Source organism: Xenopus laevis, chromosome 5L, assembly GCF_017654675.1.
Source record: "Xenopus laevis strain J_2021 chromosome 5L, Xenopus_laevis_v10.1, whole genome shotgun sequence".
Taxonomy (NCBI): domain Eukaryota; kingdom Metazoa; phylum Chordata; class Amphibia; order Anura; family Pipidae; genus Xenopus; species Xenopus laevis.
This window is the reverse complement of record NC_054379.1, coordinates 47,198,591-47,216,086: the sequence shown is the minus strand read 5'-3', so window position 1 is coordinate 47,216,086 and position 17,496 is coordinate 47,198,591. Positions and strand designations below refer to the sequence as shown.

Below are 17,496 nucleotides of genomic sequence, written 5' to 3'. Positions count from 1 at the left end.
AGCCCAAGACAATCAAATATTTAGGCATACTGTTAACTTCGGATTACAATACTATTTCTGCTGCTAATTACCCTAAGGTATTTAAGAAAATATTCTCTACGCTTAGGACATGGGAATCCATGAAACTGTCTTGGCTTGGTAAAATTCATGCCTTAAAGATGTCTATCCTTCCACAATTGCTGTATCTTTTCCGTACGTTACCAGTAAGCCCTCCTATGACAACCCTAACTAAACTCCAATCCTCTTGTCAGAAATTTATCTGGGGGGGTAAAAGAGCTAGGATGAAAGCAAGTGTGACTTATAGGAGTAGACGGAGGGGAGGACTTGGGGCCCCAAATTTCCGACTGTATTATATCGCAGCACAATTGGCCCAGATGTCGGAATGGCATGTCACTTCTCACTCTCCTCTTTGGATAGATATAGAACAGTCGCAGGTTGGCAATCTGTTACTTAGCAATCTCATCTGGACCAAAGGGAACGCAAACCTCACACTACCCCCCACTGTGATCCACTCTCTGTCGCTATGGAGGAGTATCCGGTCTCAATACCCGTTATCCTCATATTACCGCCCAGCCCTGTCTATGTTACGGAATTCGGAGTTTCTTCCTGGTCAGGCAGGGTCGACTTTTCAGTGGTGGCACATGAACAATTTGTCTATGATAGCCCAACTGACTCCGAATCACAAGTTTATAGATGTTCCCACTTTGACAGCCAAATATCATATGCCTCCCTCCGAGATATTCCGGTATGCCCAGATGCGACATTATTTCCTCTCCATAATAGGAAATGAATCTCGCTCTTTACCTCCCCCCACTATGTTTGAACAATTGTGCCTCCATTCACTCCCACATAAGGGTGCCATTTCCAGAATCTATGATCAGTTAGCTCATCAACAGCCATTAAAGGACTTACTATACATTAGGCAATGGGAACGGGAGCTTCATGTCACTTTGGAGGAGGATGATTGGTTAGATAGGTTCCTAGATATAACTAAATGTTCTCCCAGTATCTTGATTCAAGAAACTTCTCAAAAGGTTATGTCCCGTTGGTACCTGGTCCCTGAGAAAATTTCTGCATGGTATCCTGCTACATCTCCCACCTGTTTTCGGGGATGTGGACAGGTAGGATCTTACCTACATGTATGGTGGTCCTGTCCCAAAGCAATTAGATATTGGACACGTATTTATACCATGATCACTAGCATCACAGGGCTCACTTTAACTAAGCTTCCTGCAGTGGCACTGCTTCACGGCGGAATTACAGGATGTAATAAATATGTGAAAAAATTGATATGCCGTATTTTTTCGGCCGCCAAACAAATTATAGCTAAAGCATGGAAAACACCTACTCTTGATATACCTTTGGTTAAGTCCAGATTAGATGGTTACATGGTGATGGAGAAGCTTACCATGCTGGCTAGTGACGAGATTGATACTTTTCATGGGATCTGGGACCCGTGGCTCCGATATAGAGGACTTACTATTTGACTCCAGTCCTGTTGCCCTTTCTTAGAAAATACAGCCCTTGACCTAAATACCACCTTACCTATATCATGCCTATACAATGTATACCACCACGGCTGTTACTGCTTTGAGATGGTTCGCTGTAAGAGTTGAGACTATATATATATTTTCTTATTTTTTTTTTTTTTTTTTTTTTTTTTTTTTTTTTATTTATTTATTTATTTTTTTCTTTCTCTCTCTATCTTTACTGTCCCTTGTTTTCTTTCTTCCTTCCATGGCATGGGAAGTTTCCTAGGGCAATTGTTCCATTATGGCTATGTTGACTTGATATGCTGACTCTGTACTAACGTAATGTGTATCCCTGTTTATACTGCATTTTGTTGGATATTGTCATATTGCCAACTGTCATTTTTTTTTCTCTTTCCATTGCCTTTTTTTTTTGTTTTCTGTATTTCCTTGAAAATTGAATAAAGATTATTTTCAAAAAAAAAAAAAAGAATCTAGAAGTCAAAGATCAACAATGGCTGTTGGACAGCAGGTTTGATAGCCTAGCCTTAGAGGGAGGGAAGCATGCTAAGCCAACTTCCAAAACATATATACCCCAACCTAAACCACTATAGATGTTAACCAAAATACCTCTATCTTTGCACTACTTTATGCATTGCTGTTGTGGCTGCCATCTTGGATCCAGTCTCACTCTTATAAATTGCAATGTAACGAATAGCATTGTAAAAATCATGCTCACGCCTTACTGTGCATGCTCCAGATTGGCAGCACCGAACAACTGAAGGGGGTGTAGGCAGTGACATAACCATTAGCTTTCATTCTGAAAGCTTCTACACTGGATTTTAAGCTTTTCCTGGAACAGGGTCTGCGGTTAAACTCAAGGTAAAACAGCCTAAATTTTTGGGAGGTTAAGTTGGACTTCAATCCATTTATACATAAAATAACACAGTGTACAACAAGAAGCAGTGACATTGTTGAACATGCAGAATGACAGGAGACAACTATATTTATTGCTTGGAAATGTAAGGAGAAAAAAATTATAAATCATCAACACAGCTCACTTATTAAAATATTCATTTGAAATATTTCACACTTTCAGCAATACCCTAAAGCAGTGAGAAAACCTTGAGTCACATAGAGAATTCATTCCACATCCTTCTAATTCCTTCCCTAAGCTCTTGCCCACAACTATTACTTAATGGGGCAATATACACATGTGTTCATCATTAATCCAATAAATAGACATTGTACTGAAAATGTCTTGTTCCTATTGTTTTTTAAATACACAATGCTGCCTGTTTGTTAGTTAAAAAAAAGCTTATTATTCATGAATTTTATTTACTAACTACCTTTTCCATCTCCAATAATTTGACAGAGATTTTTAACTAAAACACAATTGGGTTCATCCTGAACAGATGATCATATCACCCCTTTAACTAAGGTTTGAATTTGAAGCTAGTATGTGTGTATGTCTGAAAGGCAACTGTAGAGTACTGTTTTGTGAGTCAAACTTCACTTCACAAAAACAATTCAAAAAGATCATTTATGAAGGGACAGGCTCAAGTGCTGGGGGTTCTGCAAGTTAAGGGGCACAACGCTGCACCCTTTAGAGCACCATCATAGGTCTGCATTGTTCACCAAACAGCAGGACAGATCCGATGACACCTTCCACGAAAGGATAAAGCACAGTATTTTGTAACATGCTTGACTTTGCTCTATGGGCATTAGTTGTTTATCATTATATGGAGTACTTCTTGTTGTAAAGCACCTAGTTTCATCTCATAATAATTCAGGGATTTTGTTGAGTGTTTATTTTTAGCATGTAAATGAATCAAGAATATTTGGTCTCCCATAATAACAAGACCCTCCATTGCCTAGGTAATATAGTGCACTACTGAATTAGACTCTGTGCATTCTTTCCTTTTATCTTACCCCCCCCACACACACACACAGTGTGAGGGCAATGAAAGGCATGAATAGCCTTGCTTACCTAAACACTACTGGGCCCATTTACTATCAATCAGATTTCGATTTTTTTTCCACAAATCTCAAAAAATTCATTTTTTTCCTATTTTTTTTTTTGAAAACTCTAGGTCTCTACATCTTATCTAGCAAATCTTATTTTACACCATTAGCACACATGATCATTGAAAATATGCTTCCTCACTTGTATCAGTAGATGCTTCATAACCTGTAAGTACAAAAGAAGCTAGTTTTCTGGAATACCAAAAAATTATCCATTGGTTCCATCATAGAACTCTCAGAAGATGGGTTTCCTATTTGTAAGTCTAAAGAGGTGATAATGAGTGATTTATTGGCAGCTTTCACCAGTGGGTTTGATATTTCTTTATAAAATAAAGGAATATGTAGTTTTCAGTTTAATATAATCAGTAGTAACTGATCCGGGATGATTCCCTCACCCCTTTTACATTTTTTTTTATTTTTTGCCTTCCACAGGATTTCAGGATTGCAGGATTTTAAAGGGTTTCATCTGAAAACTGTTTTCTATAGAAAAATATAAATTATTTTGTCGTCCTGTTTGCCAAGAAGTTTATTTATTGGTACCAATATTTTTTCTAGTGAAAACTAGTGAAGAACTGCAGTGGAATCCTCTTCAATAGCATTCATATAATTCAAAAGCAGACATTAGATAAGGACCTATTAAATGTAGTAAAGCATGTAACAGATGCTAAGAGGATCCAAATTAAGTCTGGCTACTTCTTTGCCAAAAAATCTTAAGTGAATCCTAAGCTAAACCACTTCACAGCAGTGCTTGGAATATTGGCCAGAGAAGATAAATATTCATCTGGAGTTTTATGGTCAACAAGTCCAATGTGGTTTGTTAGTACTGCCAAAATATGATTAACTTTCAGCATCACACTGGTGTGTTATATGTTGTTATTTTTCTTCAACATGCTTTATTGTAATTTCATAGTAAAGGTAACCAGTTACCATACCATATAAATAGAATACAGCAATGCTTATGACAGAGCTAAAAGCAGTGCGTATTTGTTCTAAAACAACAATTACAGGCTCTGGGGAACATAAATATGAAAATGGCTTGTCTTATCCTACTTACTTGCATGTCCAAAATGTCTCCTAATGCTGGAACATATTGAAATACTTATATAAAAGCAAATACATAAAGCATTGGTTGGCCATAATAATGGAAACACCAAGAACTACAGGAGCTTTTATTCAATGAAAAAGCATTGTGGTAGGCAATGGGCAATGTGAAAAAGTGTTGCAATTTACCCTCATTTTTGTTATCGACGTTTTTTTTTTTTTTTTTTCTAGAAAGCCAGTACAACTGCAGGCAAGCAGGATGCCACTGTAAGTATAGAGTTTGCACACCTTAAAAATTTGGTGCTAATAATATCTGTGTCACACAAGCTTGGACATTTATTTATATCACTGCTCTTCATATAGAGCCCCATGACATAAGTAGAATAGTTAGAGATTATTCAAAAGGGTTTTAGTTGCTCCTTTAAGGCCATTAAAATGAGATATTGTGAGAGTGCAAGTATTATGCTGTCATTTTGATCTGGACCTTCCAAGGTCAAACCAGTGTTTACAATATCCAGTCAGTACTATACTGGTGCCTTTACAAATGTTCACTATTCAGTATTATAGACAGAAAGATGAATATATGCATATGGTTTGCTTGAGATTTCCAGGTATCCTAGTTTGCTTCCTAAAACTTAGGTCTAAAGAAGAACATTGCTTGTTTAGCAATATTTCTTGAGCTGTACCCTCTTGGTTGTTTCCTTCTTCTGCCTGTATAAAATACTAATTACTAGCGGTTTAAAGGCAGATAAATTAAAGGAAAACAAAAGCCTGAGCAGAATCCTAGACCCCTACATGAGCCACAATCCTGAACTGCAACACTGGGGACTCATCAAACATTAGCTCCTTGCTGAAAAGTAGGGCAGGTGGTTGGCGGGTGCCTTCTCATGTCACTTTAGGTTCTCTGCGCTGTTTTCTTCTAGTCCCAGGAGCATGCTCAATCAAGGACAACAGAACCTGGCTTCAACTGTGCATGCTCTGTGTCAGCAATTTCAATGAAGAGGACCTGAAGCAATAGGAGAAATTGTCTGCAAACCACAGTCAAGAAAAACGATAGATGGAGTTTGGTGAGTCCCTGGTGGCGCTGTAAGGGAGGAGGCTTTTCTTCTCCTTTAATTGCCTTTCTGCAAGATCCATGCTGTCACACAAAATTCTATTTCTAAACCTGACACAATTATAAAACAACCTATTTTTCATAGACCTTTTACAATTTAAGGGATTAAGATAAGGTTATTTTGAACATTAAAATCACTTACCTTCACATGATCTTCCATTGGCTGAAGAAGTAAAGCCTTGTTCACAGATGCAGTGGTATGAGCCCTCAGTGTTTAGACATTCCCCATTAGGAGTGCAAAGGTCAGGCTGTTCACACTCATTTATATCTGAAAATCAATAAGCATTTATATATGTAATGAAATTCCCTTTTAGAACTTAATTTGAGCTGAAGTGCAATATTATAAGTATATATTTTTATATACTATATTTATAACAATTAAGGAATAATTAAGGAACACATATGTTTCCTTCTCTGCAAAAGACAATGGGGTAAATTTATCAAAGGGTGAAGTTCCGCCACTAGAGTGAAATTCCGCAGCTCTCAATTCATTTCTATGGGATTTTGAAAGGCGTATTTATCAATGGGTGAAAGTGAAAGTTCACCCTTTGATAAATACGCCTATAAAAATCCCATAGAAATTAATGGAGAGTGGCGGAATTTCACTCTTGTGGCGGAACTTCACTATTAACTTCACTCTTTGATAAATATACCTCACTAACTTATCTTGAAGCTAATGCAAGGTTTAAGGATCCCCCTAAGTATTAGGGGCCCATTTACTTAGCTCAAGTGAAGGAAAAGAGGAAAAATAGTTCGAATTTCGAATGTTTTTTTTGGTTACTTCGACCATCGAATGGGCTTCTTCGACCTTCGACTACGACCTTCGACATCGAACTAAAAATCGTTCGACCATTCGATAGTCAAAGTACTGTCTCTTTAAAAAATTCTTCTACCCCCTAGTTTGCCACCTAAAACCTACCGAGGCCAATGTTAGCCTATGGGGAAGATCCCCATAGGCTTCCTAACAATTTTCTGATCAAAGGAATATCCTTCGATCGATGGATTTGAATCGTTCGAAGCGTTAAATCCTTTGACTTTGATATTCGAAGTCGAAGGATTTACATTCAGCAGTCGAGGGTTAACCCTCGATATTCGACCCTAGGTAAATCTGCCCCTTAATGTTTACTACTTAGAGAAGGTCCACATGTCGATCTTTGAAATTACTTTTGCTGCCGTTTAAAATTGTAAATTCTTGAAGTAGTTGTTGATGTAGTGATGAGAATGCAGCAAAATATAATCCCATTATTTTAATAGTATTCCATTGATTTTGACAAAAATTATAATTGGGAAGTCAAATGTCAGACTTTTTCATTCTGGTCAGTACTGCGGATGTTTTGAAACTTGAACCATCTCTCAAGCTTTGTCACTTTATAAAGAGACCAGCATTTAAGCCTACTGATGAATGTAGATATTGCTCTTTCTACTGAATGTAGAACTCTGTGAGTTATGGAAATACAATACAGGTCTAATAAAACAGAAAACTGAGAACCTACTTCTCTCATCATTTCCATATTTGGTATAATATACACAAAATGGTGACAGGCATAAGAAATTAGGATATCTGTGTTTGCCTTGTCTTGATGTTTAGAGTATTAAACCATAGAAGAAACAGCAGGCACTCACAGATCCCATGGCAAAGTAAAGGAACTGCAGACTTTATTTCAGTGAACAAACACACAGCCTTATGTGTTTCGAGCACTTAGGCACTTAATCATAGGCTATGATTAAGTGCCTAAGTGCATGAAACGCATCCTAGTCTATGATTAAGTGCATGAAACGCATAAGGGTGGGTGTTTGTTCACTCTTCACCTGAAATAAAGTCTGCAATTGTTTTACATTGCCTGTCCATGGGATCAGTGAGTGCCTGCTGTTTCTTCTATAGATGAATACTCCACCTTGAGCTGTAGATCTGGGGCATGTGCACCCAGACCTTACTTCTAAACTGGTTAGATTATCTACTTTTGGTTATGGACCAGGAACTTTCCCTTGATATTTTGATGTTAAGAGTACTATGAAAGTCTCATTTTACCACCACAGAGTCCCCTTTTTTATTATACCATAGGAAACAGGTCACCCATAATTCCCTAATAAGTGTAAATGAGGGATAATAAAAGAAAATATTTGCCTTTCTTCTGAATACTCATATATTAAATATACCACTTTGCTATCCAGTGATGCCCTGCATGGACACCAAGCACTTGTTTTAAACCGTCTCTCACCAAGGCTTCTTTCTAGCTACTCATAACAGAGATTGATCAACCAAGGAGATGCACTCTGGCACAAGAAAAACAACTTATAATTATGGGATAGTGCTATAAGTCAAATGCACCTTTCTCCCAGAAGGATACGATATTATCAATGTTTGCTGACAGCCAAACAGATATTCAGATAGATATTCAGATATTGCAATTATTTGGACAAGGTTTGCAGTCTTTGTACAGTTAAACACTGGAAGAGTATCTTCACTGTAGGAATATTTCTTATGTTGGGAAGAGGACTTGGTAGGAGGGGCAAGTGTGCAGGAGACGTTGCTACCCCCAACTTTGAATTAATTTAATAGATAAATAGAAATATAGATAAATAAATGAAGTAGTGATCACTAGTAGTGATGCAAACTGAAACTGCTTGACCAGTGGGACCCCTGGGCAAATTGCCCCCAGAGGTGGGTAACGGGCAGTTGGCAGGCTAAGTTCACCACCAGCCTAACTGCTCCCTCGCCCCTCCTAGACCCTCTAACAACACCAAAGCGCTGCTTGTATACTTGACCTCTCCTTGCCCCCTCCAGTGATATCAGAGATACTGCAGGTGCATGTATATAAATTGGAGCGACAGGCCGGGAGGGTCACAGGTTGAGTTAGGGCAGGTTAGGGTCGGGCACCAGACCGCGACTAAAGAAATGGCTCGCTCAATGAATCTGTAAGTGTACATTACAGGAGGAGACACCATGATGTGGAAAACATAAATATAACTGAATGTACAAAGATGTATAGTATTGAGCATAATTTCACTCTGTCACAGTACCACATATTTTTACGAGCTACTTACAGGGAATGACAAGAAATAACTCTTTTTTGTATTAATGAAGTGCCTCTTTTATGAACACGTCCTTGAAATTTACAGAGCATGGCAAATATAAGTGCTTCAGCAAACTTCCATAATGAGTGAAAGCCCTGAGTTATGGTTATGCATGCTAAATACACATTTTTTGAGTGTTGGATTGGATCTGAAAGCTTTATATAGACAGCCATATCTTTGTAAAGTTTAAGGAAATTCTGAGGCTCACAACCAGTAAATACAGGAGATAAAAAAAAAAAACGCTTTCAAGCAAGACTCCAATGTATTACGTGACTCTGCAGCCATTATTTGGTAAACACAGACCAGTAAATAAACAGGAAAGGATGTAAAAGAAATTATAGAATTCTAGCTTTCTAAAGAACCAGCAGAAATGTTAAATAATGCATTAAAAAGAATGTGAAAATGGTATTGCTAAAACATATTTTTCCTGGTTATACAAGCAGAAATGGGGTATACTGTATGTTCTTATATTTATAAAATACATAATTTTCCAGAAAGAGACAAATGTGTTGCAATAATTTAACCCTATCAGTGCAAACCAATTTACATGCCAATCACATTTTCAATATTTTGTGCTCTTTCTAGGGCAAATTTACCTAGAAAATTATATAAATATACCTTATAGCTGTATATTCAGTACATACAGTTCTGTAAAAAATATTTGTCTATACGGGGGTTCCATTCCCAATAAAACAGGTTTTTGCAAAGTGAAAGAAAAAGCCAATCAAAGCAACTTTCCAATATACATTAATTAGAATGTTATTTGTTTTAAAGGAAATGTTAATTTATATTGAAATCTGTATCTGACTTTACATTCTCTGCATTCCTGGCTCTGACGCCAGAAACAATGTAGCAAGCCAGCTGATTAAAGCTCATTAAAAGACCTGGAGAAGGCCACACTCCTGTTGCACTGTTTAGAGAGCCAGATCCAGCGAAATTAAATGGAAATGGAAATTATATGGCTAAAGCAAATATCAGGACATCAGAAAAAAATTAGAACCTTTTAAACAAGTAATATTATTATGAGAAGTATGTTTCAGATTTATATATATATATATATGTATATATATATATATATATATATATATATATATATATATATATATATATATATATATATATATATATATATATATATATACTGTTTTTTTATTGACCTACAGTAAAGATTGTATTCCTGCTCTGGGACAGTTATTACTTTACCTTGACACCGTATACCATCTACCAGTAAGAAGCCATCTGGACAAGTGCATTCATATGACCCATCAGCGTTGTGGCAGCTTCCCCCTCCAAGGCAGACTTCAGCCTCTTCCTGGCATTCATCTATGTCTGCAATCACAATCACATTTTTGGAAAACAAGGCAATTATTTTATGATTGGATGAGCTATCGTTTTTAATCACAATTTGTCTCAGTTTAAAAGAAGTTAATTGCTCCAGTGGATTTCTGTTAACAGAACAGAAGGGAATGTCATTTGAGAAAATTGTATGCAAATATAAATTGTGATCTTATGAGTATTCCGGAAGCACAGTTTAACTTGGATGCAGTACTACTGCGTCTGAACAAATCACTATATGAATTACAATGCAAATTCAATTATATCTCTGGAAGGAAAAAGCATTCGGTGCTGGTTCTGGAAAGAGATACCTGGTGCATCATTTATGCCTGCAAATAATAATAGCAGGAGAAAAATAATATAACTAATGCTACTCTTGATTAGAAAGAAAATCACTTCAACAGAAGATATATATATTTATACAGGTATGGGATTGTTATCCAGAATGCTCGGGCCTGGAGTTATCCAGATAATAAATCTTTCCAAAATTTGTATCTTCATACCCTAAGGGGTTTATTTATTAAAACTCATGTATCTCATATTTTTATTAAACCCAGCTCGACCAAACTCCCATCCACAATTTTATCTCATTTATCAATAAAATAACTAAAAAAGTTGGGAAAAGATTTGATAAAATCAAGCAAAAACCCATATAGTATGAATTTTTTTGATCTGACTCCAGAATTATCGCCCGAAAACCCAGAAGTTTTCAGATAATTGGACAAAATCCAGCACAGACTATATCTTCAAATTGTAAAAGGAACATCTGCTATTGACTTCTACATGAGCTGGGCAGGTTTGAGATGGCGGATTTTTGGATTCGGTGTATAAAAAAATCTTTTTTCCACATATATTTTTTAAAAAACCCTGACCAGAAAAATCTTTGTGTAGTAAATAACCCCCTAAGTCTACTAGAAAATCATTAAAACATTAAATAAACCCAATAGGCTGGTTTTGCTTCCAATGAGAATTAATTATATCGTAGTTGGGATCAAGTACAAGATACTGATTTACAGTGTATTATTACAGAGAAAAGGGAAATCATTTTTAAACATTTGAATTATTGGGATAGAATAGAGCCTACAGAAGACAGCCATCCTGTAATTCCAGCTTCATGGATAACAGATCCCATACCTACAAAATATGATAAAATATAATATAATATATATATACATAGATATATATATATATATATATATATATATATATATATATATATACATATATATTTAAATGTCCAGATAGTACCTGCACTCTTCCTCCAGTTTTGATCAAGGGTGCTTTGGTCAAAATAGCACACACACACACATATATATATATATAGAGGGAAAAGCATCTTGAGAAAGGTTCTAGATTCCGAACCAAAACGTTGATGCAATATAATTAATGATTTCCTAATAAAGTAATATTTATATCAACATCGGTGTGGGTGTAAACCTTTGGACTTATATATATATATATATATATATATATATATATATATATATATATATATATATATATATATCCTACATGTTTTTTTAAAAAAGAGATGAGCTGGTCTGGGGCACAAGGTTAATGTTTTAGCAAACTGTGGAGTGCCTTACAAATTTGATGTAAGGTTTCCTGATGAATCCTAATAGAAGCCATCTTAGTTTACAGCAAGAATTCCTGTCTACAACACATAATAAGACTGGCAAGCTTTTTGGCTCTTTTTCAATACTGTTAATAAATGTAAATATTGCTATTCTTTTGGACTGAAGTAAAAACACAAGAGCGTGTGATGTTATTCAATTTGCACACAAGCCTCTGAAAATAAAAGCCAATCTATTGCAAAGGACCACACGCTGATATCAATAAATCCATCCTACACCCAGTTATGTTCTTTTGAGTCATAACACTTCACTTATAAAGCTTTCAAACAGAATAATGAGAAATCATTTCTCTGAAATGTTTGCTTTACATAATTTATCTTTTAGTTCCTATCAAGCATGGGAAAATGAGAAACAGCTATCCATCCATTGCAGCTCCTCAAACAGATGTTTATCATATGTTTTCTTTCTGCTCCTAGTGTAGAACTGTGTAACTCTCTAAGTTGTACTCTTAATTATTTATGCTATATGTATTTATGACTTTGCCAAATGCATCTGTTATTGTGTAGGAACTAAAATCCTTCGACTTCGAATATCGAAGTCGAAGGATTTAGCGCAAATCCTACGATCGAACGATCGAAGGATTATTCCTTCGATCGAACGATTAAATCCTTCGAATCGAACGATTCGAAGGATTTTAATCCAACGATCGAAGGAATATCCTTCGATCAAAAAAACTCAGGCAAGCCTATGGGGACCTTCCCCATAGGCTAACATTGACTTCGGTAACTTTTAGCTGCCGAAGTAGGGGGTCGAAGTTTTTTTTAAAGAGGCAGTACTTCGACTATCGAATGGTCGAATAGTCGAACGATTTTTAGTTCGAATCGTTCGAAGTCGAAGGTCGAAGTAGCCCATTTGATGGTCGAAGTAGCCCAAAAAACACTTCGAAATTCGAAGTTTTTTTACTTCGAATCCTTCACTCGAGCTTCATGAATCGGCCCCCAATTGTTTCCTTGGCTTTGCGTACAAAAACATGTTTTGTGTGTGTGCAATACACATGCCAAAATAAGGACCAAATTATGTGTGAGCAAATGACATTTATTTTTCTGACAATAATTTATTATGTGCTTCCGTGTAGGAAATTGCATACTTTCAAAAACCTTGGAGCAGTGATTTTTCTGACTTTTTTAGATGAATTCCCCACAGAGGTCCAATATTTGCACAGGCCCTCTGAGCTCATATGAAAACAATCCATTAGCAACCGTTGCTGGATTGGACCTGACAGTCTCCAGGAAAAACCCAGTGGGTCAATGCACTCGAGGAGGCACCAGCTCCTATGGGTCCCAGCACCCCCAGTCTGATGCTGATTGGCAAACCATAACTAACTATGAGCTGGCTTTCTAGGAGTATTTAAATAGACATTCTACCCCACTCTCATCCTAAATGGGTTAAGGATTGTCCTATACTGGCACTGCTCTGCACCTTCCTCAAAGTGTAGAAACTATTGGCTTAGAGGAAGCATAGGTCCAGTGTTCTCCACAGTACACTTCCACAGAATCAACATAACACATAGCACCAATTGACAAGTTAATTTTACCTTCACATTGCTCTCCATCAGCAGATACTTTATAACCTTGATTACATATGCAAGTAAATGATCCCCTTGTATTCCTGCATTGTCCATTTCTGCACAAGTCTGTATTTTGACATTCATCAATGTCTGTAAATGGAAAAAATAAACAGAAAACAGATAATAAAGCTGCAATATTTACTTGTGACTCTTCTAGATAAAAGGTGCTTTATGAAATAATTACCAGAAGTGTTTCTGCCAGGCAAGGTGGCTTAGCCTCAGGTGGCACTATGCTAGGGTGGCCAATGATCGCCCTGACAAGTTATATATGCTCAAAAAGAAGAAGTACAGTTCTTACTACAGTAGGAGAGCAAAGTGTGCTTATTTTCCTTGCAGCGTAAAACGTTGCCCCTCCTCGCCACCAGATCCATGGACCTCCCAGAGAGTAAACAAGGGGGTTCCAGGTAAATAGAATCTGGAGAAGTATGTGGCAGCTGAGCTCTATCATTTCAGCCAACACAATATCTAGTTCCCCTCATAACCCCTGTTATTATTTCTTAGAATCATGAGTCACTGGCCAATTAAATAGTTAAAATCAATGTAATGCCCTCTAATTACTTCTCAAATCCTCTGCCACCTCTATGCTATTCAGTAATAGTAATTAGGAGTGCTCTACCTTCATTAAACCTGTGTGGGTCTCGGGTGCTGAACTGGAAGACCCTCGCCTGCTTTTTGGGTACACTTTACATCCAGAACAAAAAATCCAGCAGCACACTTGAATTGATGCAATAATCCGTAGTGTTTATTAGCCCATATATGAACAAACAAAAGGGCAACGTTTCGGGCCCTACTGGACCCTTTATCAAGCCTAATGTGATTACTTCCACCACTTCCACCTCTATGCTATTCAGACTGCAGTGGTTTGGCAACATGCATTTGTGAAGGACAGGCACTCACAATGTATACAAGAACACATGTATACAAGTACACAGTTTTTAGACACTAATCATAATCATGGAACTCATACTATGCCAACATGTAAGCAGCATTCAGGGACCATGGAATACTAAAGGCCCGTACTCCCTCCCTTGTTTACCAAAATCACCAAAATGGGATAATCTCTTCCCACTTCCGCATAGTGCTGCCATTCATTTTGCCTAACTTTGAGCAGAGAAGAAACTAACTGAAAACGTTGAGTCCATATGGAATCAACAGTCCATGTGGAAATTTGCATATTTGGCTCACAGTGCACTGTGCAAAGTACAATTTTGAACACAAATCAAAATTTTTTCTTTACAGATAATGCACGTTTTTTTTTCAGAATTGCAGCTTTGTTCCAAGTTTTGTCCTTGGTAAATGTGCCCAATGCATCAAAACAGGAGCAATTGTGCTTTCATGCAAATCAAGTGAAAGCTGAGTTGAGTATTTTCTGAGTGGGGTTGTGTCACTTTCAGAGCTCGAGTTTAAAATGTTGTTTGCATAGGATTCACTTGGTCTTGCTTGCCTTTTGGTCACAAGTCTCGTGTGCCTTTTGATACAGCTTGTTTAAGGAACCCTGGAGCTATCATCAGGTCCATGGTGGTGGTACCTCTAGAGTTCCACACCATCAACAGGCGCAGATGTGGACTATTCAGCGGAAGAGGCAGAATGATGACGTAGGCAAGCATGTGGAAATACAGGAGTTGATTTGTATAAAATGACCTTAAGGTACCTTAATATGCACTTTCATCAAGTTTAGAGCAGGTACTAGTGAGTGTTCATAAATTACCCCTTTTGTACTTACTATTTCATCTTATTTATATTTTTATAATGATGTTTCCTCCCTATGCTTTGTAGTTAGACCCGTACATTATGTAATCTAGTTACATTTTATAGAATTGAGATTTGTGTTTAGTTTGTGAATAAGGGATTTCTGTGTTTCTAAGGCATTGATCTCTAACCAGATGTTGAGAGCCACAAGCTGCTTGATGCTGATGTTGTTCCAACTGTTTTACAGCAGATATTCATTCATACAGGCTATTAACTTTGTCAGTAGGGATGTAGCGAACTGCCGAGTATGTGTTCGCGAACGCCGTTCGCGAACACCGGCAAAAAATGCGAACAGTTCGCGAACAGTTCGCGAACTTCGAACATCCGAAAATCGTTCGATTCGAACGATCGAAGGATTTTAATCGTTCGATCGAACGATTTTCGTTCGAATCGAACGATCGAAGCCATTCGATCGAATGATTTCATTCAATCCAATGGCTTCAATCGTTCGATTCGAACGACAATCGTTCGATTTTAGCGATCGAATGGTCAAATGGTCGAACGATTTTGACGCGAACGCCTATTGGCGAACGTCGCGCGACGTTCGCGAATTTGCGGCGGACGCGAACAGTCGAAGTTCGCGCGAACTAGTTCGCCGGCGAACAGTTCGCTACATCCCTATTTCTCAGGCCAATAGTCTACATTGTGGTGACCAGCACCCAATGCATATGCTTAACTTGCATGTTTCAAATTTGCTATATCAGTTTGGTGCATAAAAATACAAGCAAGCTATTTGCTTCTGTAGAAATTGTCCTTACTGTGTTTGACTGTGATAGGGAAATTGGGCTGTAAACTCAGCTGAGGCAGGGACTTATGTTAGTGATTAAACATGCAGACTATGCTGCCACTACATAAATAAAGGGATAATAATATTAATTACCACGACCTTGGTGCAGAGGACCCATTAGTTACAAATAGCCTACATGTGAAGTTCCCATGTAATGTTTCCACTAACACAAACAGAATGCAGTGACTAAAAGTTTAGTAATATACATACCATTGCACTGATCCCCAGATGGCACCAGTTGATAGCCTTCATGGCAGGAGCACACAAATGAACCATCAGTGTTTTGGCATAGCCCATTTAAGCATAAAGTGCTGCTCTGGCATTCATTTATATCTGTAAACAGAATACTATTATACATCATACAATAATCATTTTAATAAACAGATACAAAAATATGGGTTGTCTTCTCTTCTAGATGTTCACTTTCTTAAGAGGAGCAAAGTGACATTTATATTGTTTTATGGTCTAAGTTGTACTGGCCTGCCCATCTACTAGAACTAAAAGATCTTCTAAGACCATTTATTTGAGGGTTTACCAGTCATTGCTGATATGAAGGCTAAAGCTATATAACACCAGCTGTTAGTTGCTACAATGAATGGTTATAAGGTGGGACTTGGATATTTTGGTGGGCCCTAGTACACCCAGACAAAAACTTTCACATAATGTCATACATCTATGCTAATGAAGCTGAGAGGTACATCTGTCACAGTAAGTCACACTTGGCCACAAATGTAGCTGCAGCAGGAATGGAAAGGTAGTTAATAATATAACAATTTAACATTGGCTGCTAAAAGAGGTAGTTCATCTTCAGATCAAGGTTTAGTAATATGTAATCAGTGATATCCTAAAGAAATGTATTCTCGTGTTTTCTTTTTGGGACTTTTGAGCTATTTAACTTTGTGGTTGCAACCAGGCAATCCTTCTTAATCTCCACAATTTTGTTTCTTCTATCCTTCCTTCTCTACTTCTCCCTTGTCAGTGGCCCCCGCAGCATTTTAAATTGGAAAGAGGCAAAATACTAAGGCACATAATTCAAAAGAAAAAAAAACTAAAAAAATTCTACAATATACTAAAAGATAATTTTAATTTCCCTTTTCATAGGCCCAAACAATGTCTGATTGGGGCTCGGGCAGATATCCATTGTGTTGGCCTAAAAATTCCCTTTGGGCAAGAGATGGGTTTGCATAGGCGCCCATTTGATCCAATGGTTGGACCAGCTGTAGACTTTTGGACAAACTTTCCCAATAAAACTGCCAATGTAAAGGCTTAAGGGAGACGTGTGCTACATTAATAAAGGTTAAACAATATCATAAGAATTATTATAATTAGCTGCACTGTTTATTATGCCAAAAGGCAGAAGTACAAAAAAAATATTTCTCTATTTGTTTCCAGCTTGGTTCTTAAAGGAAACAAACAGAACACTGTGCCCAGTAAGGTTGTATTGGCAGCTGCCGCAGCATTCACATCCATTTTTAACTTTCCATTTCCAACTTTTATTTCCAGACTTGGTAAAAATAGATTGCACAGTGAAAAGTATGCTGTATGTGTAACATAGGATAAGGACAGTGTCTGACAAGGTTTGATATACATGAAAAAATAGAATCCACTGGCCACAAGCACAAATATTTCTTATGACTTGCTTACAAATAATTTTTTAGAAATCTTATCTCATGATTTATCAGTTATCTCCTGATTTATCA

General features: G+C 37.2%; 1 protein-coding gene across 9 annotated transcripts in view; it reads right to left on the bottom strand.

Annotated features, from left to right (window-relative positions):
* ltbp1.L (latent transforming growth factor beta binding protein 1 L homeolog) overlaps nucleotides 1-17,496 on the bottom strand; it is a 231,990-nt gene that overhangs the window by 28,987 nt on the left and 185,507 nt on the right. For all 9 annotated transcript variants that reach the window (XM_041562719.1, XM_018263016.2, XM_018263020.2 and 6 more), the window contains 4 exons: nucleotides 16,007-16,129; nucleotides 13,228-13,350; nucleotides 9,928-10,053; nucleotides 5,792-5,917 (listed from right to left, as the gene is read on the bottom strand). In XM_041562719.1, the coding sequence (XP_041418653.1) occupies nucleotides 5,792-5,917; nucleotides 9,928-10,053; nucleotides 13,228-13,350; nucleotides 16,007-16,129 (498 nt within the window). The remainder of the gene's footprint in view (nucleotides 1-5,791; nucleotides 5,918-9,927; nucleotides 10,054-13,227; nucleotides 13,351-16,006; nucleotides 16,130-17,496) is intronic.